General features: G+C 35.5%; 2 protein-coding genes across 2 annotated transcripts; one reads left to right on the top strand and one right to left on the bottom strand.

Moving 5' to 3' along the window:
• The first annotated feature begins 10549 nt into the window (after window positions 1–10549).
• On the top strand, window positions 10550–12420 carry LOC108991499 (cytochrome P450 71B9-like). Its single transcript, XM_018965767.2, has 2 exons — window positions 10550–11467; window positions 11662–12420. The coding sequence occupies exons 1-2, from the start codon at window positions 10550–10552 to the stop codon at window positions 12271–12273; spliced, it is 1530 nt and encodes a 509-aa protein (XP_018821312.1). The 3' UTR covers window positions 12274–12420.
• Window positions 12421–17738: 5318 nt separating this feature from the next.
• Window positions 17739–18968, bottom strand: LOC118344812. The gene is made up of 3 exons (XM_035686211.1): window positions 18380–18968; window positions 17923–18159; window positions 17739–17830 (listed from the first exon to the last, which is right to left on the bottom strand). The coding sequence occupies exons 1-3, from the start codon at window positions 18966–18968 to the stop codon at window positions 17739–17741; spliced, it is 918 nt and encodes a 305-aa protein (XP_035542104.1).
• Between the last annotated feature and the right edge of the window lie 8112 nt (window positions 18969–27080).

The following is a 27080-nucleotide window of genomic DNA, read 5'->3' as shown; positions in this document are numbered from 1 at the left end:
ATACTTTTTAATACTTTTTATTCATTTTAAATATTTTCTCTAACTATCAATGATATTATCAAATCTTTTGATATTTGCAATATCTCTACATTTACAATGTTATATAATTGTGTTCTATTTTAAATTAATCTAAATTTATAGGTTAAACCAAAATATAAATTAATTAAAACAAAGATTATATTTATGAGAATATTCTCAAAGTATATTATGAAAACATGAAATACAATACACAAAACAACCCTTCTACTGTATACCCACCCTCTCGATTGAATAAGAAAAAAATACTAGTCATAGAATGTAGCTACACTCGAAGTTGCAGGATTTTATTTTATTTTTAGAGTAATGCCATAAAATTTGAAGTATTATGCTATGAAATATTGAGAGAGAAGGGTTGAAATGAAAATATGATAATTTTGGAGTAGTGGGAAAAGAAACCTAGAGGAGAGAGAAATTAATTTAAAATGTTTTAGAGTTGTGAGCAATATCTTCTATATCTAGCAGGATTGGTTTGGGAGATTCAGCTTGGCAATGAAAAATTATAGTTTTCAATAAAGCAACTCAGATCACACTCTATTTCTAAAGCACCAGAAAGGCAAAGTAACGCTAATTGCTTACGTTGATGATATGGTAATCACAAGAAATGACACAAAGGAGATAACTCTACTTCAAAAACAGCTTGCAACTGAATTTGAAATGAAGAACTTGGGGGGACTAAAATACTTTCTGGGAATAGAAGTGGCAAGATCGAAACAAGGCATTATTCTCTCTCAATGGAAATATATACTCGATTTGCTATCAGATGTTGGACTGTTGGAGTGTAAGCCTGCCGACACCACAATAGTCCAAAATCACAGACTTGGTATTTATACTAACCAAGTACTCACGGATAAAGGGAGATATCAACGATTGGTTGGTAAGTTAATTTACCTCTCTCACACTCATCCTGACATTGCCAATGCCGTAAGTGTTGTAAGTCAGTTTATGCATTGCCCGAGTGAGGATCACATGGCTGCCGTGACTAGAATGCTGAGATATCTGAAATCATCTCCTGGGAAAGGACTGATGTTCTCAAAGAATGATCACTTGAGAGTCGATGGCTACACCAACACTGATTGGGCAGGAAATCTCTCGGATAGAAAGTCAACGTTAGGTTATTTCATGTTTGTGGGAGGCAACCTGGTCACATAGAGAAGCAAGAAACAGAAGGTTGTGGCACTATCAAGCGCAAAAGCTGAGTTCCGTGGTATGGCTAAGGGGTTATGCGAACTCCTTTGGCTGAGAAGATTGCTGACAGAGATAGGCTTCCCTCCTACAATCGAGATGAATTTGTTTTGTGACAACAAGACAGCTATTGATATCTCGCATAATCTAGTTCAACATGACCGCACAAAGCATGTGGAAGTGGATCGTCATTTTATCAAGCAAAACCTCGAAGCCAAGATAATCAAATTTCCATTTGTTAAGTCAGAGGATCAATTAGCAGATATACTCACAAAGGCAGTATTAAGCAAGGATTTTTACAACTCACTTGTCAAGTTGTGCATTCAAGACTTGTATGTACCAACTTGAGGGGGAGTGTTGGCATGAGCTATAAATTAGAATCAATTTGTGTAGTATTTTAGGATAGAATTAAAATAGAATTCTTTCCTTTCTAAACTACCCGAAACTGAAGCCATAAAATCTGGGTAGTGATACTAGTTTGTATTGCATATATAATTTGTATATGATAGAGAAGAATATACAGAAAAAGATATGCAAGAATTATTTTTGACAAGTCCTTCTACATTTCCATAGTTCTCATACAGTGCAAAAAACTGAAAGCATAAGTGGACTACATATCTTAGCATGTCTATATGCAGGTGATTCCAAGTTCAAGAGAATGCGTGATCTGGCTTTTGCAAGGGATGAAATTCAAGATACTAACAAGAGAAAATTGAAATTACCTTGAGATGATATCTCTTTTGCAATGATTGTCGAAATAGACCAGTGTAGATGCCACACATCCACCAACCAAAATAAGAGTTGGGCAAGACTGTGCACAACATAGTTATAAGGTAGTGAGTGATTCTGTACCAGAGTTTCTAAGAGTTGGACAAGACTGTAAGTAGATGAAGCAAATGTATCTATGTTTGTCAGTTTGTTATCTGTGCCTTTTCAACAAGTAACTGAAATTATTTGCAACTTCACCACTATAGTGAAAAACCAATATGGAATACCAACTATGTAGTCAATCAAAGAAAGGATCTAAGAGGAAGTTGCACCAATAGAGAAGACAGGTGGAGTCACATGTAGTTCATGAGGTGGGTACGTGTACTATACGTACATGTTTCATAGGAAGGGACGGCGAATGTGGCGAAGGTGTAAGCATGAAGGGGTCGGAAAATGGTACTCTTCTTGAAAATATTCGAGTACACAAAAGAATTCACCCAAAAGAATTTGGAGCAGACCAAATCATCTGCAATCACTTTCTAAAGGTAGTTTCAACCTTTCCTTTTTCAGATGGATGGTAAACGGTAACAAAGAAAGAGAATTGTGTCTAACATGGACATGCATGCTTGAAGATTAGATAACGGCCTGGTTATATATTGGCTTGTAAGTAACAGAACTCTGGTAATTTGACCCCATACCCACCCTCCCGGCCAGTTTTGGTCTCAAACGTTGAAGCATGCATGTATAATAGGAAAAACATCTCCACTTTTATGTAACTGTTAAAAGTTTTTAAAAGAAGTGGTTTGTGAAACACTAAAAATTCAAGAATGCACCCGCGAGTGTAGCTACTGCATATTTATATTCTTCAAGAGTGATTTTGCCACCATTTGCATGACTGATTTTGCCCATGACTGATGCCCGGGCATGTTACTGTGTGACTTAAGTCTAAAACAAACCAACGTTTTGCACCCATGTAAAAACAGTAGTAAGGTGGGTTCATTCTTTAGGTTTTCAGAAAATGTTTAAAAAGGGGTTAAGAAACAAGTAGTTTTTGAAAGTTGAAATACGCTATTCATAATGGCCATTCTTGAGGGCAGTTGTTGATCCATTAGGGTAAGTGATTTCAATGCTCGAGTTTGTGCATGGAGATGAGAGGGATCAAGTTCGACTGCAAGCAAAACAAATAACAAAAGGAATTATAAAGGTCAAGTCAATTTCAACCAAAAGTTCTCAAAACCCAAATTCTCAGGTCAAACACCTTGTATATACTGACAATATTCATTTTAAGTGCTTGTTAACATCCACAAAATAATTCTGCATTTGGCACCATAAATAAACTGTATAAACACCGACAAAGTATCTGTCTTGTGCAGAGTAGGTTAGCACATTTCCATTAACATCATCAAATTCTACAAACCTGCGCCATTTTAGAGACTCGGACTCAATTAACAGAGCAAAACCAACTTCTGGTTTTCCCTTCTATATGTACCTAGCCATTTAACATGGAAAATATCAAGATGAAGGATAAATAGAAGACAAAATTAAAGGAGTGTTGCGTCAGTAGAGGAGAAATGGGAGGGAGCTTACCGCACAAAACGTAGGAAGAATCTCCAAAACCCACGAACTGCACAAATAAAATTCATTTCAAAGAAATTTCATGGGAGTAGAAATTAACTTGAAGTGAATGTGGGTGTATTCGTGAGAAGCAGAGAAGGAGAAGGCCTTACCATCGATCTGCAACTCAGAACTCCAACAACAAACACAAACGCGCAGCACCAAACCCACAAGAAATCTACATTGGAGAGATAGAGGGTCTACTGTGAGAAGAGAGAGAGAGAGAGAGATGGAGAGAAATACTTGTAGGTTTTTTGTGCACCGAGCGAGAAACGAAGAGGGATTGAGGAGAGAGGGGGGAGCGGCTGGAGGGAAATGAATAAGGTCAAAATGCGGGCGAATTAAATTTTGTCATATTCTTGCTGCGAGTTATTATTGCCGCATAAACTCAAACTTTTGTCACAAAAGATGCGAAGCTCATTTCTACCATTAAGAAAATGGTTGGAGATTCTCCTTTGTGGCAACTAAACTTCGCCGAAAATAGTCTCATAAATTTGGTAAAAGGCTTAAGAATTTTACGGCGACTATTTTCGCTGCAAAAAAGGGATATTGCGCCGATTTTCAATTTCAACGGAAAGAAAATGCCGCTACAATAACAATATATATTTTTTTTTTATGAAAAAAGTTGTATCAAATAAATGAACAGTGAATTCAGCTTCAGAATGTCTTATGAATTGTGTTGGAATTCAGAGGCAAATTAAAATTTGCCACAAATAAGGATTATATGTGGCGATTTTTGTTTTTTGCGATGTTCTAAAAATTGCTGAAAAAGGCTTGATTTGTTGTAGTGGATCTCCTCTTCACTTTGTAATGCTAGCTTGGCTACTTGATGAGCTACAACATTGCTTTCCCTAGGCGTGTATATAGCTTCCTACTGATTTGTCTTTCCCTGAAAACATACTTGATATATATCATCAATAATTTGACCAAACCATGAAAGATATTCACATGCAAAATTCATATCACTTAAATAAGTAGATTTGATTTATAAAATTCAAATTTTAAAGTTTTTTCTAAATAAAAGTTATGTCATATAAATATTTTACTAAATGTGTTCTATACACCAGTTTGAAAATTGAATTTTTCTAATTGGAATATGTTATTTATAAATCTGGTGTGTAATTTAATTATAAGACTTCGCTATCTTTATAGAACAAAATAAATTAGTAATATTTATTAGGCCTGCAACCCGAGCTCAAAATGTCGGATCTGTACCCGACCCGACCCGAATTCATTCATCTGGAGTGACAACCCGATCCGAACTGGCAATTCAAAATAAAAAGCGAGCCGAATCCGTATGACCCGACTGACCTTAAAAAAAAAATGTAAAAATAAACAAAAGGCAGATATTTCGAGGCCATATGTGTGGTTGAAATCGTCGACTTGTTGACAGACGGGCTTTGATTTGACTTTGGCTCAGACTATTCTCCGATTACAATGATGTTTTCTGCTACTGTTGCTTTAATTAATGTAATGTTTGCTAAATAGGCCCAACGAGACTGACACTCCCATTTTCTCATTAATTAATGAATTCCATCAGTCATAATATAATATTATTGTTTAAGAATTACAAATTTGACTGGCAAGCACTGTGAGAACTTTACTAACATTATGTTCTTGTGTTGAAAAAGAAGCCAAGTCTTAGGGTATGGATGTTGAAAAGTGTTGAGAAGTGTTGAGAATGTTTGTGAATAGTTAAGAGTAGAGATTGGAGTGAGTTTGTGGGTCCCATTGAGAGTATTTTGAGTTGTTTGGATGTGTGAAGTATGTTGAGTTGTTGACTTTTGAATGAAAAATGTGTGGGTCCCATAAATATTATAGTGATTTGATTTTTAATAATAAATATTATAATGATTTTATTATAGTGATTTTTTAATATTAATAAATATTGTAGTGATTTTATTTTACTTTTATATACAATAATGATAAATATTATAATAATTTTATTTTTAATTTATATATAATAGTGATAAATATTATAATGATTTTATTTATATATATATAATAGTGATAAATATTATAGTAATGTTATTTTTTATTTATATATTATAGTGATTTTATTTTTAATTTATATATAATAGTAGTAAATATTATAGTATTTTATTTTTTATTTATATATAATAGTAATTTTATTTTTATTTATATATTTTAGTGTTTTTATTTTTTATTTACATATAATAGAGATAAATATTATAATGATTTTATTTTTTATTTATATATTATAGTGATTTTATTTTTTATTTATATAGTGATTTTATTTTTTATTTATATATTATAATGATTTTATTTTTTATTTATATTTAATAGTGACAAATATTATAGTGATTTTATTTTTTATTTTTTATTTATATATTATAGTGATTTTATTTTTTATTTATATATTATAGCGATTTTATTTTTTATTTATATATAATAATGATAAATATTATAGTGATTTTATTTTTTATTTATATATTATAGTGATTTTATTTTTTATTTATATATTATAGTGATTTTATTTTTTATTTATATATTATAATGATTTTATTTTTTATTTATATTTAATAGTGATATATATTAAAGTTATTTTATTTTTTATTTATATATTATAGTGATTTTATTTTTTATTTATATATTATAGTGATTTTATTTTTTATTTATATATAATAGTGATAAATAATTTTTATTTATATATTATAGTTATTTTATTTTTTATTTATATATTATAGTGATTTTATTTTTTATTTGTATATTTTAGTGATTTTATTTTTTATTTATATTTAATAGTGATTTTATTTTTTATTTATATATAATAGTGATAAATATTTTTTATTTATATATTATAGTTATTTTATTTTAGTGATTTTATTTTTTATTTATATATTATAGTGATTTTATTTTTTATTTATATATTATAGTGATTTTATTTTTTATTTATATATTATAGTGTTTTTATTTTTTATTTACATATAATAGAGATAAATATTATAATGATTTTATTTTTTATTTATATATTATAGTGATTTTATTTTTTATTTATATATTATAATGATTTTATTTTTTATTTATATTTAATAGTGACAAATATTATAGTGATTTTATTTTTTATTTTTTATTTATATATTATAGTGATTTTATTTTTTATTTATATATTATAGCGATTTTATTTTTTATTTATATATAATAATGATAAATATTATAGTGATTTTATTTTTTATTTATATATTATAGTGATTTTATTTTTTATTTATATATTATAGTGATTTTATTTTTTATTTATATATTATAGTGATTTTATTTTTTATTTATATATTATAGTGATTTTATTTTTTATTTATATATTATAATGATTTTATTTTTTATTTATATTTAATAGTGATATATATTAAAGTTATTTTATTTTTTATTTATATATTATAGTGATTTTATTTTTTATTTATATATTATAGTGATTTTATTTTTAATTTATATATAATAGTGATAAATATTTTTTATTTATATATTATAGTTATTTTATTTTTTATTTATATATTATAGTGATTTTATTTTTTATTTATATATTATTGCGATTTTATTTTTTATTTGTATATTTTAGTGATTTTATTTTTTATTTATATTTAATAGTGATTTTATTTTTTATTTATATATAATAGTGATAAATATTTTTTATTTATATATTATAGTTATTTTATTTTTGTGATTTTATTTTTTATTTATATATTATAGTGATTTTATTTTTTATTTATATATTATAGTGATTTTATTTTTTATTTATATATTATAATGATTTTATTTTTTATCTATATATTATAATGATTTTATTTTTTATTTATATTTAATAGTGATAAATATTATAGTGATTTTATTTTTTAATTATATATTATAGTGATTTTATTTTTTATTTATATATTATAGTGATTTTATTTTTTATTCATATATTATAATGATTTTATTTTTTATTTATATTTAATAGTTATAAATATATAAATAAAAAATAAAATCACTATAATTTATATTATAAAGATTTTATTTTTTATTTATATATAATAGTGATGAATATTTTTTATTTATATATTATAGTGATTTTATTTTTATTTATATATTATAGTGATTTTATTTTATTTATATTTAATAGTTATAAATATTATAGTAATTTTATTTTTTATTTATTATATATTATAGTGATTTTATGTTTTATTTATATATTATTTATTTATATGTAATAGTGATAAATATTTTTTATTTATATTTTTTATTTATATATTATAGTGATTTTATTTTATTTACATTTAATAGTGATAAATATTATAGTAATTTTATTTTTTATTTATTATATATTATAGTGATTTTATTTTTTATTTATATATTATAGTGATTTATTTTTTATTTATATATTATAGCGATTTTATTTTTTATTTATATATAATAGTGATAAATGTTTTTTATTTATATGTTATAGTGATTTTATTTTTTATTTATATATTATAGTGTTTTTATTTTTTATTTATATATTATAACGATTTTATTTTTTATTTATATATAATAGTGATAAATATTTTTTATTTATATATTATAGTGCTTTATTTTTTATTTATATATTATAGTGATTTTGTTTGATTTATATTTAATAGTGATAAATATTATAGTGATTTTATTTTTTATTTATATGTAATAGTGATAAGTATTATAGAATATTTGTAAATAGTTATGAGTAGAGATTGAAGTGGGTTTGTGCGTCCCATTTAGAATATTTTAAGTTGTTTGGCATATGAAGTATTTTCAAAAGTACGAGAATACTTGAAAAGTGTTGAAAAATGTTTGATACCCAAACATAGTCTTAAACCCACGCGCTGGGAGGGACTGTTGAGACATTGCCATAAGAGAACCATTTATGCACAGCCCTAATATATATATATATATATATATATATATATATATATATATATATATATATATATACTAGTAGTGGGTAACGTCCAAGGGACGTTTGCCCAATTTTTTTTTTTTTTTTTTACCTAGTGATTAAAGAAGTATTTTTTAATGATGTTGTAAATTTTTTATTTTTTTAAAAAATGTTTATGATGATTAAAAATATACATGAAAAAAAAAATTTAAAAAAAGTGAAATATACATTCAGGACATATTTTCGGATTATAAACTAAATTTGATAGTTTATGTATCATATGCTATTTAATATCTGAAAAATATTTAATAATGACTTAAAATATTTATCTAAGGACTTAAAAGGAGGGGTTGAGATTAATTTCTTAAAAATATTTAATAAAATTTGATTATTTATTTAATGATGAAGTATTAGTATTTTATAAATTAAATTTGATAGTTTATATATGATTTGTTATTTATATTTTAATTATTTTAATTTTAAATTAGTTTAAATCAGTGTTTTAATAAGAGAAATTATTTATATATAAATTTTAACAAGAGAAATTATTTATTATAGTAATAAATATTACAATTTTATAATTATATCTCTAAATTTTAATAGAAATTATTTATATAATTTTAAAGTGTATAAAATCTACACAATTTAAACAAATTTTAGATCCCAAACGTTGTATTTTACGATAAAACCCTGCCCCTCTCTCTTCCTCCCTCACTTTTCTCCCCCCCGATCTCTCTCTTTCTCCTCCCTCTCCTTCAGCGTACGCGGTACGCTCTCCCCATGCCGAATTCCTCCACTGCCCAACCCGGAGCCGCCGTGCGCCGGTGAGTCTCACCGCCCCTTCCACCGGCACCACCTCACTCCGGCGAGTCCCTCCACACCGGTCTCCCTCTCTCACGCTCTCTCTTCCTCTCTCTCGGTAGTGCACAGCCCGAATGGGCTTAATGTTGCTGCACCGCCGTGCGTCGTCCTCCGATGCCACCACCTCCACGGTAGCCTCCCCTGCCACCGGCCATCCTCCTCCAGCGAGCTCGGCCTCCGTCTCCCTGCCGTTTGCCCCCAGGAAGTCCACCTCTCTCTTGCACGGGTTCTCCACACCCACGGCCGAGCTCCACCTCCTCTGGCCACCGCACCACCACCGGGATCTCCTTTGGCCACCGACCACCTCTCGTAGCGATCCCCACGTCCAGCCGAGCCACCATGCATCCTCACGTCTCTCACGCTCTCTCCCTCTCACACACGGCCGACGCGGTCTTGCCTTGATTTTGCCGTGGTTTTGGTTTTGCCGTGGTTTTGTGATCACTTTGTGGTATTTTTGTGATGAATTTGCTGTGATTTTGTGGGGATGTGGGGATTTTGCCGTGGTTTGCTCTGAGGATGCAGAGAGAGGGACGCGGTCTTGCCTTGATTTTGCCGTGGTTTTGGTTTTGCCGTGGTTTTGTGATCACTTTGTGGTATTTTTGTGATGAATTTTCTGTGATTTTGTGAGAATTTTGCTGTGGTTTTGCTTTGAGGACGCAGAGAGAGGGAGATATATATAATTTAAGTTGATGTAGCGAGCTTTGACATAAACCGGGTGTTTGATGTAAACTATTATACATATATTTATTCAATTATAATTGACAACTTCGATATGTTTTTCATGAGGACTTTTCTTCAATGAACACTCTAAGCGCTGGTTATTCATTTTATTTTATTTAATCTAATTATTCTATTTTTTTAAATCTTTATATAAAATAAAATAAATAATTTAATTTTTTTAAATTTTAAAATAAAAATAATTTTTAAAAAATAATCTATAATAATTTTATTTAACTTTTAATTTTAATCTCAATTCATATAATATTATATTTTTTTTAAATTTTTATATAAAATAAAATAAATAATTTAATAATTTTAAATTTTAAAATAAAAATAATTTTTAAAAAATATATTATAATAATTTTATTTAACTTTTAATTTTAATTTCAACTCATACGAAACGAGGCATAAATCTTTAAAGTTTTCGTTTAAGAAAAGTAAAGGATCAGAAGAAAAAAAACGTACTTGTTTGGAGGACACTGTCTATAAATGGACAATCTCAGAGTAGCTCATTGCAAAGTGCAAACAAAGATGGAGGCTTCAATGGATCTTTATGCTGTGCTCCTGTGGCTGAGGCTCTACCTTCTCTTTCTTCTTCCTCTACTGCTTCTTCTGATCAAAAACAAAATCAATGGTCCAAAGCAAAAGAAGCGCCTTCCACCAGGCCCTCCTACTCTTCCCATTATTGGGAACATGCACCAGCTTGGTGAATTGGCTCACAAATCTTTGTCACAACTTTCCAAAAAATATGGCCCAATCATGCTCCTCAAAATCGGTTCTAAAACAATTATTAACATCTCTTCAGCTGAGGCTGCAAGACAAGTCTTAAAGGTTCATGATCTTGACTGTTGCAGTAGACCTGTCTCTTCCACCGCCGGGAGACTGACGTACAATTTCAAAGACATAGTTTTCGCACCTTACGGTGATTATTGGAGAGAAATGAGGAAAATCTGTGCTCTTGAGCTTTTTAGCGTGGCTAGGGTGCAGTCATATCGCTTTATTAGGGAAGAAGAAGTAACTTCTCTTGTTAATTCAATTTCTCAGTCTGTATCTTCTGCAACCCCTGTTAATCTTTCTGAGAAGATGTTGGCTCTCACAGCAAATATACTCTGTCGGACTGCTTTCGGAAAGAATTTTCGTGGGAGTGGTTTGGATAATGAAAGGCTTCGAGAAGTGGTTCATGAGGCTGAAGTCATGTTTGCAAGCTTCAGTGCAACTGAATTCTTTCCATACGTGGGATGGATTATTGACAGGCTCTCTGGTCGGATTCGAAGACTCGAAAAGATTTTTCGTGGTTTGGATGATTTTCTGCAACAGGCCATTGATCTTCATCTCAAGCCCAAGAAGACAGAACAAGACCACGAAGACCTTATCGACGTGCTGCTGAGAATAGAAAGGGATCAGCAAACCAACACCGGTGCTCCTCCGTTCAATAAAGATAACATTAAGGCCATCCTCTTCGTAAGGACTCGATCTTTCCTACCATGGTTTTTTTATCACGTTTCCGCGTGTTTTCTCCTTTAATCTTAATTTCTTGAGTTTATCAGATCTTAGGTTTGTATGTTCTAATCATCATTATGAATTTCTTGAGTTGATCAGGTCTTAGGTTTGTACGTTCTAATCATCATTATGCAATCTTTCTTTGTGTATGTCAGGATATGTTTTTGGGTGGAAGCAACACTGCTGCAGTCACCATGCTATGGGCAATGGCGGAGCTTGCAAGGAACCCACAAGCGATGAAGAAAGCACAAGATGAAGTCAGAAACGTCGTTGGAAACAGAGGAAAAGTCACCGAAAGCGACATAACTCATCTTCATTACCTGAAGATGATAATCAAAGAAACATTTAGATTGCACCCTCCAGCCGCAATCCTTCTTCCAAGACAAACCATGGCAGACGTTAAGATCGGCGGTGATGACATTGCCCCCAACTCGTTGCTCCAAGTAAATGCTTGGGCGCTAGGACGAGACCCTGAATACTGGAAGAAACCAGAAGAGTTCTACCCAGAAAGGTTCGTTGATAGCTCTATCGATTATAAAGGACAACATTTTGAGTTATTGCCATTTGGATCTGGTCGAAGAGGTTGTCCTGGGATATACATGGGAGCGACCACCGTAGAACTTTCACTTGCGAATCTTTTGTATTGTTTCGATTGGAAAGTGCCCTCAGGGATGAAGGAGGAGGACATAAACATGGAAGAATCGACTGGTGCTGGCCTTACCCAGAAAAGAATACCTCTGAACCTTGTCCCAGTCAAAATGTTTTAGTGCACTGTCAAATGATACACTCTTGAGAATCATAATAAAAAACACTTTTGTGCGACAAAAGAGTTTGGAAATAAGTTTATGTGAATTTTGATTGTGATGGCCATTGTGTTTAATTTGGCCTTTTATAGTTAAATAATGGTATGTAGACCTCATTTGGTATTGTTAAATAAGTTCTTGTATAATAAATTCTTGTATAAGTTCTTGACGATATAAGTCGTTGCTTTTGACTTTTCACAACGATATTGCACCAAATGGACAAGTTCTGTAACGCCCCAAATCCGGGTGGCTTGGAGTATTACTACCTGTCACTTATAAACATGTCTCCCAACACATCCAAAGAATAATCTCCAAAGACTTCATAAGTGAAATCAAACTCATATCTTCTAAATAATCTCATTACAAACTCCACACAAACTTTAATGCAATAATAATAAATCAAAGGGGTCCACAATCTCCCGACAAGACTGATAAACCATTAGTCCTACTAAACCCAAACATATAATTAAAACTCAAAAGCATTAAAACTAAGAACATCAAAAGTCTTTCTTCCCAACCACGTCTCCTCAGCTTAAACACGTTCACCAATCTAATCCAGGTCCTCATTTGGACTCTCCACATCATCTGAAAAATATTATAATGATAGGGGGTGAGTTATCACAACTCAGTAAGCAGAAATCATATGCTAGCGTGCAAACATGAGCATTTATATAGTAGAGTATGCAAAACAAAATATTTTCCAGAGTTATCATGCAGAACAGAACATATTTTCAAAAAAACAGAGCGATGGTTTTAAGACAAGTAAAATCCATAATACTTTGGCACGACATAAACTGAGTATCATCATCAGATCAAAACATAGCATCAAACAGAGCAGAGATCATGTTTCACCCCCGTGGTAGGGTTGTGCTAACCCCGGTGGCCAAACCAGGCAGAGACAGAGTCAGATACGAAAACCAGTACATCATGCCAAAGGTTTTCAGATGTTATATCAAAATAATACAGAGTATCAAAACAGAATCAGACAGTTTACACACACTGAACACAAAAGCCAGAATATCTTTTCAAATAAATGCACAACTTTTCATATTCTCAATATCGCTCATTTTTTTCAGATTTCAGAAATCACATGACAGAATTTAGCTCATGTCTACACAATGCATGTCAGAATATATTTTCCTTTTTCGCACAGATTTCATGAATAATTCCGATAAGAGACCGAGGTTGATCTTTGTTTTCACAAAATCCCAACACAACACAAATTATGCAAGTTTTCATAAAATCAACCTCAATCTTATTAACTTGTATAAAACCCAGCATAGGAACCCCGCTTACCTGACTCCTGCAGCGTATTATCTAAACCTTGAAATTAACCTCTATCAATCCCGTCGCCTATTCATAAAAAAATATATAAACTAAGTGTTAAAAGAAAATAACACAACCTCCATCTAAATAATTAAAATCCACCATTCCAAACCATATTATAGCAAAAAAAAATAGTTTACTAAGTCAACCAAGTAGTAATCTGGACAGCCCTAAATTCAATCCAAAATAACATATACTAATCCTAATATTTACTAAAACACCCTCCAAAGCCAACGTCCAACACCAATAATAAAAAATTCTAAGACCATTCTAATCCAAAGTGTTGGCTTACTCACTTAAAATTACCAGGAACTAGGAATCACAAGCCACGGAAGTCCAAGAACTGACGAAAAGCAAACTCAACTCACGGCAACAACAAACTGCAGAAATGAGGATAGAATCAAAATAAATTCGAAGAGGAAAACTGCATGAGTACGTTACGGCAATGAGAAATTCCAGCAAAGGTTTCAATGCTTACCCGAAACTCACCAACCCGAAATACTCCCACGCACAGCAACCAGAAAACTCACAAAATGCTACTCAAACTCACGGCAACAATAATTTCCAGCAAGGCTTCAATGCCGACGAACTGCACCAACCCAAAGACTCACCACACACAATAATCAGAACCCACGGCCACAAACAAAACTGCAGAAAAAGAAGATAAAACAAACCGAATACTAAGAAGCAGAATTCGCACGGTTACAGAAGGAGAAACCAAAACTTAAAGGGATGAGAAAGAAACCCTTACCAGTCGAAAATGGAGGGGATGCGAAGTGATGCCCGTGTGTTGCAGAGGGAAGCCGAAATGCAAAATGGAGAGAAAACAGAGGAATGTAGCAGGCGGCAATACCGAAACTAAGTGCAGCGTAAGAGAGAAAACTGAAATTTAAGAAGTTTAGAGCATGGGATTCGGAATCTCAAAATAACTCCAGCAACAAGAAATGAAGAAGAAACCGAAAAGAAAAGAGAGACGTGCGCGAGAGAGGTGCGGGAGAAACTGAAACTCGGAAGAGAAGGGAGAAAGAAACGGAAAACAGAGGAGATAGTCATACCTCCCAAAACGACGCTGCTCGGTGGTCTCACTAGACACTAAAATGGCTGGGCCATTTTCACACACTGATCCGGGCCACTGATGAAGAAACTGGGCCTTACATCCTCCTCCCCTTACAAGAATTCCGTCCTCGGAATTCATTACAAGCTATAAGAACTCTCTTCGAACAAGTGAGGATACTTGACTCGCATCTCTTCCTCGAATTCCCATGATGCTTCATTAGTAGCATGATTATTCCACAATACTTTAACCAAGGAAATAGTTCGATTCCGCAACACTTGCTCTTTCCTGACCAGAATCCGTAGTGGTTCCTCGGTGTAGGTCATGTCTTCTTGAATCTGCAAGGGTTCATGATCTATGATGTGAGTGGGGTCATGTATATACTTCCTCAACATGGACACATGGAACACATTATGCACTCCCGAGAATGCCGGTGGTAGAGCCACCCTGTACGCCACCGGTCCAATCCGATCAAGGATCTCAAACGGCCCAATGTATCTAGGGCTCAACTTACCTTTCTTTCCAAATCTCATAACTCCTTTCATTGGTGAAATCTTCAAGAATACCTTATCTCCAATCTCAAACTCTAACTGACGGCGGCGTTTATCTGCATAACTCTAACTGACGGCGGCGTTTATCTGCATAACTCTTCTGTCGATTTTGAGCTGCTTTCATTGTAGCCCGAATGGTATCTATCTTTTCTGTGGTCTGCTGAATAATCTCTGGCCCTAGAAGTTTTCTTTCACCTACTTCATCCCAATACAATGGAGACCTACATCTCCTGCCATACAAAACCTCGTAAGGTGCCATCCCAATGCTAGCCTGGAAACTATTATTATAAGCAAACTCGACCAATGGTAAATGTTGCATCCAAGATCCCTTGAAATCCATCAAGCATGCCCTCAACATATCTTCTAAAATCTGAATAGTTCTTTCTGACTGTCCATCTGTCTGAGGGTGAAAAGCAGTACTGAAACTTAACTGAGTACCCATTGCCTCTTGTAAACTTCGCCAGAACTTAGAGGTAAAACGAGGATCTCTATCCGACACAATGGATACCGGTACTCCATGCAACCTCACTATCTCCCGTACATACAGTTCCACTAGTTTCTCTAGTTTATAAGAAACTTTAATGGGCACAAAACGGGCAGTCTTCGTTAAGCGATCCACGATCACCCATATAGCATCTTGCCCGCTTACGGTCCTTGGTAGACCTGTCATGAAATCCATGGAGATATGTTCCCATTTCCACTCTGGAATCTGAAGTGGCTGTAATAATCCTGCAGGTCTCTGATGTTCCGCCTTCACTTGTTGGCAAGTTAGGCATTGTTCTACAAATTTAGCGATTTCTCTTTTCATGCCATTCCACCAAAAGGACTCTCTCAAATCCCGATACATCTTGGTACTCCCTGGGTGAACAGTGTACAAAGAACGGTGTGCCTCTTCAAGAATTAACCTTTTTAGTTCATCATCAGCAGGTACGCATACTCTACCCCTAAACCTCAAAACTCCATCCTTGGAAACACAAAAATCAGGTTTGTCCCCGTTTCCAATCCCTTCCATTAACTTCACGAACCCTGAGTCCACTTTCTGAGCAGCTTTGATTCTATCTATCAAAGCAGGTTGAACCACTAAACTGGCCATAACAGCATTTGTATCACTAGAAAGGACTTCAATACCGGCTCTTTCTAAATCCATCAACAACCTATGCTGAGTGGTAAAAGCTGCAACTGTCGATCCCACTGACTTCCTACTTAGAGCGTCGGCTACAACATTAGCTTTGCCTGGGTGATAATTAATGGTGCAATCATAATCCTTGATCAACTCAAGCCACCTCCTTTGTCTCATGTTTAATTCTTTTTGGGTAAAGAAATACTTCAAACTCTTGTGATCCGTATAAATTTTGCACTTTTCCCCATACAAGTAATGTCTCCAAAGCTTGAGTGCAAAAATGACTGCCGCGAGTTCCAGATCATGAGTGGGATAATTCTGCTTATACACTTTCAATTGGCGTGAGGCGTAAGCTATAACCTTCCCATGTTGCATCAGTACACACCCCAAACCAAGCCTAGAAGCATCGCTATAGACAACAAATCCACCTCTAGCTGTGGGAACTGATAACACCGGAGCTGTCACTAATCTCTGTTTCAACTCTTGGAAGCTTTCTTCACACTTTGCTGTCCATTCAAACTTGTTATTTTTCCTGGTGAGTGCAGTGAGAGGAACTGCTATCTTGGAAAACCCATCAATGAATCGACGGTAATACCCCGCCAATCCCAAGAAGCTTCTAACCTCGTGAACATTCCTCGGTGCCGACCAATTAACCACTGCTTCCACTTTCCCTGGGTCTACTGAAATTCCGTCCTTCGAAACTACATGTCCCAGAAACATGATTGAATCAAGCCAAAATTCACACTTCTTCAACTTAGCAAACAGCTGCTTGTCTCGAAGTGTCCCAAGTACCAACTTCAAATGTTCTTCATGCTCGGTCTCGCTTTTGGAGTATATCAGTATATCATCAATAAAGACAACCACAAACTTATCCAAAAACTCATGGAACACCCTGTTCATCAAGTCCATAAATACTGTTGGGGCGTTAGTCAAGCCAAAAGGCATGACCAAAAACTCATAATGGCCATAACGGGTCCTGAACGCTGTCTTAGCCACGTCTTCAGCTCTGATCTTCAACTGGTGGTAACCCGATCGAAGATCAATCTTCGAAAATACTTGAGCACCCTGAAGCTGATCAAACAAATCTTCTATACGGGGTAGTGGGTACTAATTTTTTATGGTCACCCGATTAAGTTCCCTATAATCGATACACATTCTCATCGATCCATCCTTCTTCTTCACAAAAAGAACTGGAGCTCCCCAAGGTGAAACACTGGGCCTGATGAAACCCTTGTCTAACAAATCTTGCAACTGCTCTTTGAGTTCCGCTAATTCAGACGGTGCCATGCGATAAGGTGCTTTCGAAAGGGGTGCCGTGCCTGGAATTAACTCAATAGCAAACTCTACCTCCCGCTCGGGTGGAAGTCCCGATAAATCTTCAGGGAAGACCTCTGGATAATCTCTCACAACAGGTATCTGTTCCAACATCACTTCCCCCTTTGGTGCTTCTACCACACAGGCTAGGAATCCCTGACAACCATCACGCAACAGTTTTCCAACCTGAATGGCAGAAATGATGGGTGGAGTCAACTTCACTTTTGACCCTGTGAACCGAAATTCACCTTCATTAGGGGGTCTGAATACCACTTCCTTTTTAGCACAATCAATACTGGCGTGGTAGGAAGCCAGCCAATCCATACCCAAAATTACATCAAACCCAACCATGTGGAAAACTATTAAATCTGCTGGCATCAGTCTTCCCTCTATAGAAAGAGGGCATCCAGGTAACATCTCACTACAGACTACAGAATTCCTTGTTGGGGTCGCAACCACTAACTTGTTCCTCAACCTTTCAGCATCTAAAGTGCAAAATTTAGAGTACGCCGTGGAAACAAAAGAATGTGTTGCTCCCGAGTCAAATAACACAATAGCATTATTAGAAAACAAAGAAAGAGTACCTGTGATCACATTCAAACTCATCCATGAACCAAGAATATTCAAAGTCTTAACCAGAACCAATCAAAGAAAAGAACAATAATAGAAATTATAAATCCTTAAAGCAGAACAAAAGAGTCGTACCAGTGATCACGTCATTCCTACCCTCAACCTCTCCAGGTGTCAGTGCAAAGACTCGAGCAGGCGCAGTAGGACGTTGATTGCTGCCCTGGGCTGATACTTCATTCCTCTGAGGTGGCGGTATGAACGTCTGGTTGCTCCTATTTTGCATTGGGCAATCCCTGATGTAGTGTCCTGATTTGCCACAACGAAAGCACAATCCCGCCCCTTTTCTACACTCTCCGAAGTGCACTTGATTGCATGTCCTACACTGGTAGGGCTGCTGATTACTCGGAACCGGCCTTTTTCCTGAACTACTACCTTCACTCCTCCTTTTCCATGGTCCCTGGTCCATGCCAGACTGGTACCCAGTAGGAGTAGTCCTTTTCCTCTGTTCATGCATTGCAGCACTTCTTTGAAGGGTTCTTTCAAAAACTGTTGCTTTATTCACCAATTCTGAGAAGTTCCGAATCTGGAAACCCACCACACGCACATACAGTTTCTCATTCAGTCCTTGCTCAAATTTGCGTGCCTTCTTTTCCTCATCGGGAATCAAATAAGTGGCAAAACGGGATAACTCAGTAAACCTAGCAGCATACTGATGTACCGTCATAGTTCCCTGAACCAAGGTGGCAAATTCCATAGCCTTGTCCTCACGGAAAGAGCTAGGGAAGAAGCGCTCCAGAAAGATCTGCTTGAAGTGCAGCCAACTGATTATCTCTGTCCCCTCTGCTGCTCTGATGGTCCTTTCCGAGATCCACCACCTAAACAAAAAGAACATATATCCAACATTTAATAACCAATCTAGTAGACTGCTATTTATTGAGTAATAAATCAAAACAGTCCCTTCACAGCTCCATAACTATCTAACAATTAAACCCGAACAATTCTCTCTTCAAATCATTCGCATTTAAAACCCAAAACAGCCACCACTTTCTATTAACACCAACCAACTATAATTATTCCTAAAACCAACCACAACAACTCCAATAATTAAAATATAATCCAACCAAAACTTCACTTCCAACCTTCGAATAAAACAATTTCAGTGCACACATCAATACTCTAATCATTCAACAATTCAAAACTTACACAAAAGTTCAATACAACTAGTTCCAAAACACCCATCATTTTACACCAAAAAGTCTCAAATAATAGTCCAAAACAGTCTCACAAATCCATCCAAAAATCATACTCCTCAACATAAAAATTCCATCACACTCAACCACCATTAAAACAGTAACTCTATTACATTTCACAGTCCAAACCTATCATTCAAAAGCTACCAAAAGCTTCGGGAAACTTACCCCAAGAGAAAAAAATCCCAAAACTCCAAACCGCTTCGAATGGGTCACTGCAAATTCACGTCCAAAAAATATTCATAGAAATCTCTAGTGAAAGAGAAAGTGACCTGCACAAGGAAAGTTTGAGAATCTGAGTGTGTGCGTGTGATCAAACCCAGTAGCACCAAAAGGAGATAAGCCGTGCGATTAAAACCAGTAAAACAGGAAAAAGAAAGTGATAAATCCGGATTGAAGGAAAAAGAAATTACCAAACCTTGTTCAAGAGACCGAACGACACTGCAGTGAAAAGAAGAAAAAGAAATAAATTATAGTTCCAAAAGCTTGAGTTGAGCGCACGGTGAAGCCCGAAAAGAAAAACATAGAACGAGAGAGAATGATGGCTCACCTTCGAAGAACCAGGAAATTCGAGACCCACGGAAAACAGATTTGTCGGCTAAGGATGAAACACCAGTCCGTGCAAGAGAGAGAGTCTGAGTGGTTCGGAAATGTGGTGAGGAAGGCTATTCATGTGCGGAACCGAAAATAGAAATCGTGCGGCGTGGGAAGCAATTGCACGGGAAAGGAAGAAAATCACGGAAGCAAACAGAGGAACTCAGCTGGGAAGAAGAACAGTGCAAGGCAGAAAGGAAATTAATCCCTTCCCAAAACGACGCCGTTCGCCACTCAACAAGTTCGTGGGCTGGGTTTTCTTGCATCCGACCAAAGCAAAGGGGCTGGACCCAAAGCCCGGTTATTACATTCTTCCCCCCTTATAAAAATTCCATCCTCGGAATTTGTCACAAGCTGTTAGGATCGTCGTCGAACAACTGTGGGTACTTGACTTGCATTTCCTCTTCTAATTCCCAAGAGGCTTCACTGATAGCATGATTGCTCCATACCACCTTAACCAATGGAATAGTCCGATTACGTAACACTTGTTCTTTTCTCTCTACAAGAACAGATGGGCTAGACCTACAACAGGTTTTGCCAAGGTGAATTGGGATGCATCTTTGGACTTAAAGGAAAGGAGAATGGGGATAGGGATGGGGATGATTATTAGAGATGAAGAGGGTGAGGCCTTGATTGCAGCATGTGATAGCCAGGAGGAATGTTGGTTTACCTGAAGTTGCAGAATTTCAAGCTCTGTGGAAGGCTCTGTAGTGGTGCAATGATCTCAACATACAAAATGCTATTTTTTAGGGAGATGCAAACGCTGTCATAACTGTAGTAAAAGGGGATGAAGAAAACTTTTCTTATTTTGATTCTTTAATTGATGACATTAGGAATGCCTTATTTCATAGGAAGAGTTGGTCTTTACAATTCCATTATAGAGAAAAGAATAGTGTTGCACACAATTTGGCAAAGGCTGCCTTACACTTAGTTGAGAAAAAAGTTTGGATAGAAATAGTACCAGAGTTTATTGTAAATAGTCTGGAATTTGATCGAAGATCTATGCAGGAACTTCATATATGAAATATTGAGGTTTATTGAAAAAAAAAACAAAAAAAAAAGAATCCATGAGAGCTAGCTTTTGATGTTTCCATCATCCCTATGGCAAATCCATTATTACAAGAAATTAAAGCCTTTGTAATGTAGGGGTGCTTCCTGCCCCTACGGGCGGGGTAGCCCCCACTCCATCCCCTGGAGTGCGGGGGAGGGGTATCCCATCCTAGATAATGGGGTACGGGTGGGGGGTCAATTCATCTGCCCATTTTGGACCCATAAACTGCTGAAATGGGCCTAAAATGGCCCATTAGATTTTTCTTTTTAGCCCAGAAATAGCTTTTGGGCCATTTTGGGCCCATAAAATTAGAAGTAAAAAAAAAGTTATGAAACCATACTAAAAAAAAGTAACATGATTAAAAATAATATATACATGATACAAATTTACTAATTTAGAGCAAATGAAGTACTACTACAGACTACTAGTCTGCTACCTATTAAACTAATAATAGTAACTAAGCTATTACAAAATTGAATGGCTAAACAATTACAAAATCACAAACATAAAAGTGTTCAAGAGACATTGTATTAACATTACAAATCATTGAATACATAATGCGTACAAATGATTCCAATTTCAATATTTTAAGAATCTAAAGATAGAGCTGTTTGAGTCTTTGACTATGACATTTGGGCCGGCCTGGGTAGGTAGCCTTTTTATTAACTCATTGAGATTTGAGGCTTGAGCACATATTCATATTATAGCAGAGGTAGACATTGTCTTAGTCGTCTCATGTGTTCCTACAACAATTAAAACTAAAATTAATACCAATGAAATCGAAATGAATATAAATAAATCAAAATAATAAAATAAAAACAACAATTGCCAGGTGGTCCAGATCCAGAGTGATCACCACGCTCCTCGTCAGTCTCCTTAAAATCTAAAACATCTGAAACAAGAATATTCTCTCCCATCATCTAACTTTGTGTGCATATCAATGCATCCACAGTTGTAGGAGATAATGAACTATGGAAATGATAGAATATGCGCCCTCCGGTACTAAAGGCTGACTCTGATAATAGGGATAACCAAAATACAGCTGGCCATCTTAAAAAGGATGAGGTATTTCTTTGCTGCCACCTTTCACCATCCTAATATATTGAAAGCATTATCATCTTGAATAAGATTCCTTGACAAATAGTTGTCTAACTCCAAAACCACCTCCGTAGATTGACAGACTAGTGTGGGATTCTATGTAAGGGTCTTAGTCCACGCCAATCTACGCTTCTTTGTTGGCCTGGTGTCTGGAGGAGGCGTTGGGGTTGGTGTAGTAGATGCAATACGATCCTTAATCGCATTAAACTCATCATACAATTTAGCTAGGGTATCTCGGGCCATATCACCAAAAAGATCAGCCCATACATGATCGTGCGCAAGTCCCAAACCATATAACATGCCTCAAATTTTCAGACAGAGATCAAGAATTATAGCCACATATAACAAAATATTTAGTCTACTCAAATCTCTCCAATACTTAACATATTTGACCCTCATGGTCAATGTCATCCCCCTCATCTTTAGATTGGAACCCCTACACATGTCATCTAATTCTTCTTTCACCCTACATATTTGTTGACAAAACTTATGGGATGAAGGGTACAAAAAAACCAGATAACTTCAATGTGACATCGTAGAAAACCTCGAGAAAATCAACAAAAATAGAAACTATCTCCCAATCATCATCATTAGGCTTTCCTAATCTCCCGTGCTCATCAAAGTATTTGATTTATTGAATGTCTTCATCAATGAATAATTGAAAGACTGCTTTATATTCTTGGGCTGCTGCCAACATCAAGAAGGTTGAGTTCCATCTGTTAGGAACATCAGTGCAAAGACCCTTTTTCGATGTTATGCCCACAGTCTTTGCAAATTTCACAACTATTATAACTTGTGCAACCGAGTCATCAATATCTTTCAACCCCTCAGTCACAATTATATTCAAGATATGTGCAGCACATCTAACATGCAAATATTCACCACCCAATAATGTCTTATTTGCCTCTCTAAGATAGGTCTTTAGATATCCCAAGGCGACATCATTAGACGAGGCATTATCAACCAAAATTGTCAAAACCCATGCCAACCCCCACTGCTTTATTGCAGTCTCCAAGGCATTTCCAGTTGTCTCACCTTTGTGATCAGTTATTTGACAAAACTTAATAATATTTTTGTGAAGAATCCAATCAAAATCAACAAAATGAACAGTCAAAGACATGCAATTCATATTTTGGACAGAAGTCCAAGTATCAGTAGTGAGGTAAACTACCAAACCCGCCAATTGGCCTCTCAAAACATCTTTATCTTTTCTGTACATCTTTTTAATATTGTTTGCCACAGTATGACGAGAAGGAAGCATAAATGTAGGTTCTAATTCATGGACAAGTTCTTGGATCCCTCTCCTCTCCACAAGTTGAAAATGAAGCTCGTCTATAATAATCATACGAACTAACTTCCTTCTACACTCATCGGCATTATACTTCGTGTACCCCTTCAACCTTGGACCCCCACTACTAGCATCCGCCATTTTTTTTAGTCCAATATCTAGTCTAGATTGACTCTTCTCCAGTAAGGATCTTAATATTAGACTATTCGTGCATTGTTCCTCTAAATGAACCTTTAACTGGGATGTATCATGTTTCCTATAGTGACATTCATATATTTTCCCATAGTAATTATATTTAGCTTGGGGGTTATTGGGGTCACCACCCTCTAGTTTGGTAAAGTGAGACCAAACTATGGAAACAGGTTTCTTGCCCTATGTGGGCTTGGGGGGGGGGGGGGGGGGGCAAGGTGTACTTTCAGGAGTTAGAGTAGGGTTAGGTTCTGGGGCAGGGTTATTGGTAGGGGTAGGAGACCTATCACTGGAATCTCTTTGAGAAGACATTCCTGATTCCACAACATAATAAAAAATTATAAAATTAAGCAACACAAGACATAAACAAATCATAATAATACACCACGCATGAAAAAACAAAGCAAAGTGCAAACCCAACTCAATTTAGGGGTTTTGGATTGAACCCCTAAATAAATTGATTGAACGTCGTTTCACTTATAGAGTTATATATATATATATATAATATAAATTTTAAATATATTATATAAGCCACGGATCCAACCCTCTGTGTGATGGGGAACGTCCCATAAATCCGAGGATGGGCTACACTGAGCTACCTGTAAGGTTGCAGTCGTTGGTAAACGAAATCTCCCACCTTGAACTATTTTTCTTTCCTCTTTACATCGTAGTATTTATTCATGTAAATACCACATCTTTGGATCATCTTGCTTGCAACTATGGATCAGAGTTCTCAGGTTCTTGTTCATATGTCTTGTCTGTTGAGCCTGGTGACCTTCACTCAACATGGTTGGATGAAAAAGAGCAAAGTGATGGAACACATGTCAACTCAAATAGAGAAAAATTGTAAATGATGGAACACTTTCTCGAGTAGATGATAGGAGTGGAAGAGTTCAACCCACTGTTGATGTAGCTGAAATCATTAGGCGTTGGACACATGTTTTACTGTGTATTCATAAGCAGTCACTTCATCTGGTATGCTCTTTTCTTTATTCAAGCTGTTTATGATAACATAAGATCCTTTACTAACTAATGGAGTCTTGTCTTCTGCTTAGTGATTGCTGCATCTAGAGGTACTTAAATCGGTGTGTAGAGGTAGAGTGAGAAACTAAAAAAAATCGGGTTCTGGATTGTAAACCCGGGTGTACTCGGGTTTTAAAGCCTGGGTTTCGGCCTGGAACCCAGAATCAGAATCTGGTTTTCAGGGTTCCGGACTTGGCTGGGAAGAATTCCGGCCCGAATGAACAATCCTACCTTAGAAATTGAATAACTCCTGCCATAAACTGCTTGTAAATGTATTGTCTCTATTAGACACAATAGAATTCGACATCTCATTAATTTCCAGACATGTTTAGTAAATAACAGAGCTGTAGTCTTGGCTGTGTAGGGGTGGGTAATAGGAATGAAATGAACATACTTTGTTAGTCCATCTACAACCACCCATAGACTATTAAACCCATGTGAGGGTGGCAACCTTTCTATAAAATCCAATGAAATCTGTGTCCAAGGGATTTGGGAGTGGTTGTAGCAAACCACTGGGATGTGTGTTATTAATCTTGATGCATTGACAAACTTCACAATTCCTGATCAACACATTCACATCATTCTTCATGCCTTCCCAATAAAAATCCCTCCTGAGTTTGTGTAGTGTCTTGTCAAATCTTGAGTGCCACCCAAGAGTACTTGCATGCACTAACTGTAATAATTTCTACTTGAAAGCAGCATCGTCTACTACCACCAATCTTTGCTTATAAAAAAGCAGTCCATTTATATAATGTAGGCGCAGCTCCCCCTTCTTACACCTCTCCAACAAATCCAAGATCTTAGTATCCTTACCATATCCCCCATTAATTTCTTCCATCCAATCTAGAGTGGCTAAGGGTATCACAGCAAGAGTGGCATCCACCTTTACCTCTTCTCCACTATCCTTCCTAGATAGGGCATCCGCCACTTTGTTCTCCAACCCTCTCTTATACTCCACCAACATCTCATTTCCCAACAAGTTTGAGGTCCACTTTTGTTGCATAGGTGTCTCTACTTTCTGTTCCAACAAATATTCAAACTTTGATGGTCTGTTCTCACCACAAAAGGATGGCCCAACAAGTATGATCTCCACTTCTGCATTGCCATGACCAGTGCATATAACAACTTTTCATATGTTGACAAATTGAGAACTCTTCCCTTCAAACGCTGGCTATAAAAAGGCTACAAGTCTGTTCTTTTGCATTAGTACTACTCCAATTGCCCCTCCTGATACATCACATTCCACCACAAATGGAGGGGAAAAATCTGGGAGGGCCAACAAAGGGGGCTGACTTACTGCCTTCTTCAAAAGTTGAAAAGCTTCTTTAGCCTTTTCATTCCATATAAACTGGTTCTTTTTTAACAATTGGGTCAGTGGGGGCAGCAAGTGTTTTAAGTGTTCTTCCAAATTAGCACTATAAACCAAAATATCATTAAAAGAAACCAGTATGAATTTCCTCAAATATGGTCCAAATATCTCATTCACCAGACTTTGGAAAGTGCCAGGGGCATTAGTCAACTCAAAGGGCATGACTAAGAATTCATAGTGTCCTTCATGTGTCCTGAAGTCAGTCTTAGGCACAACTTCAGGTTTCACTCTAATTTGATGGTACCCCGAACATAGATCTAACTTGGGAAATAGCTTAGACCCACTCAACTCATCAAGCAGTTCCTCCACCACAAGAATAGGAAATTTATCTTTAAGGACCTATAGTCCACACACATCCTCCAAGTTTCATCTGCCTTCCTTACTAACAACACGGGAGATGAATAGGAACTTTGGCTCTATCAGATTACCCATTAGGTGAGTAGCTTCTTAACAATTTTTTCTATCTCAATCTTTTGAAAATATGGGTATCTATAGGGTCTTACTGATATGGGTTGAGTGTTTGGTTGTAGGTTAATGCTGTGATCATGAGATCTTTTAAGGGGTAAACCCTTTGGTTCCCCAAAGACCACCTCAAACTGGTTTAGGAGTAATTGGATAAAAGCAGGTAATTCTGGTTTGGAGAGGTCCTCCTTGACTTCTACTACTTGTAGCAACAACCCTTTCTTTTCTAATTTGTTGTTCTGGCTTAAGCTCCACTTCTCAATTAACTTAGCTAGCATCAACCCTTGCAATTCCACTAAGTGACTGTTGTAATGAAACTGCATTGATAGGTCCTTAAAATTCCATAGGATTGCCCCAAGTCATGAAGTCATTGTACTCCCAAAACCATGTCACATCCTGCTAGCACTAGTACAAAAGCAACTTTCACAAACAAATGGCCTTGCACTTTTACTCTTAGGGCAGCACATCACTCGTCACTTGTCACCTGCTCACCATTAGCAACCTTCACAGTT

This window comes from Juglans regia, chromosome 16 (assembly GCF_001411555.2).
Source record: "Juglans regia cultivar Chandler chromosome 16, Walnut 2.0, whole genome shotgun sequence".
NCBI lineage: Eukaryota > Viridiplantae > Streptophyta > Magnoliopsida > Fagales > Juglandaceae > Juglans > Juglans regia.
This window is presented reverse-complemented; position numbering and strand designations above follow the sequence as displayed.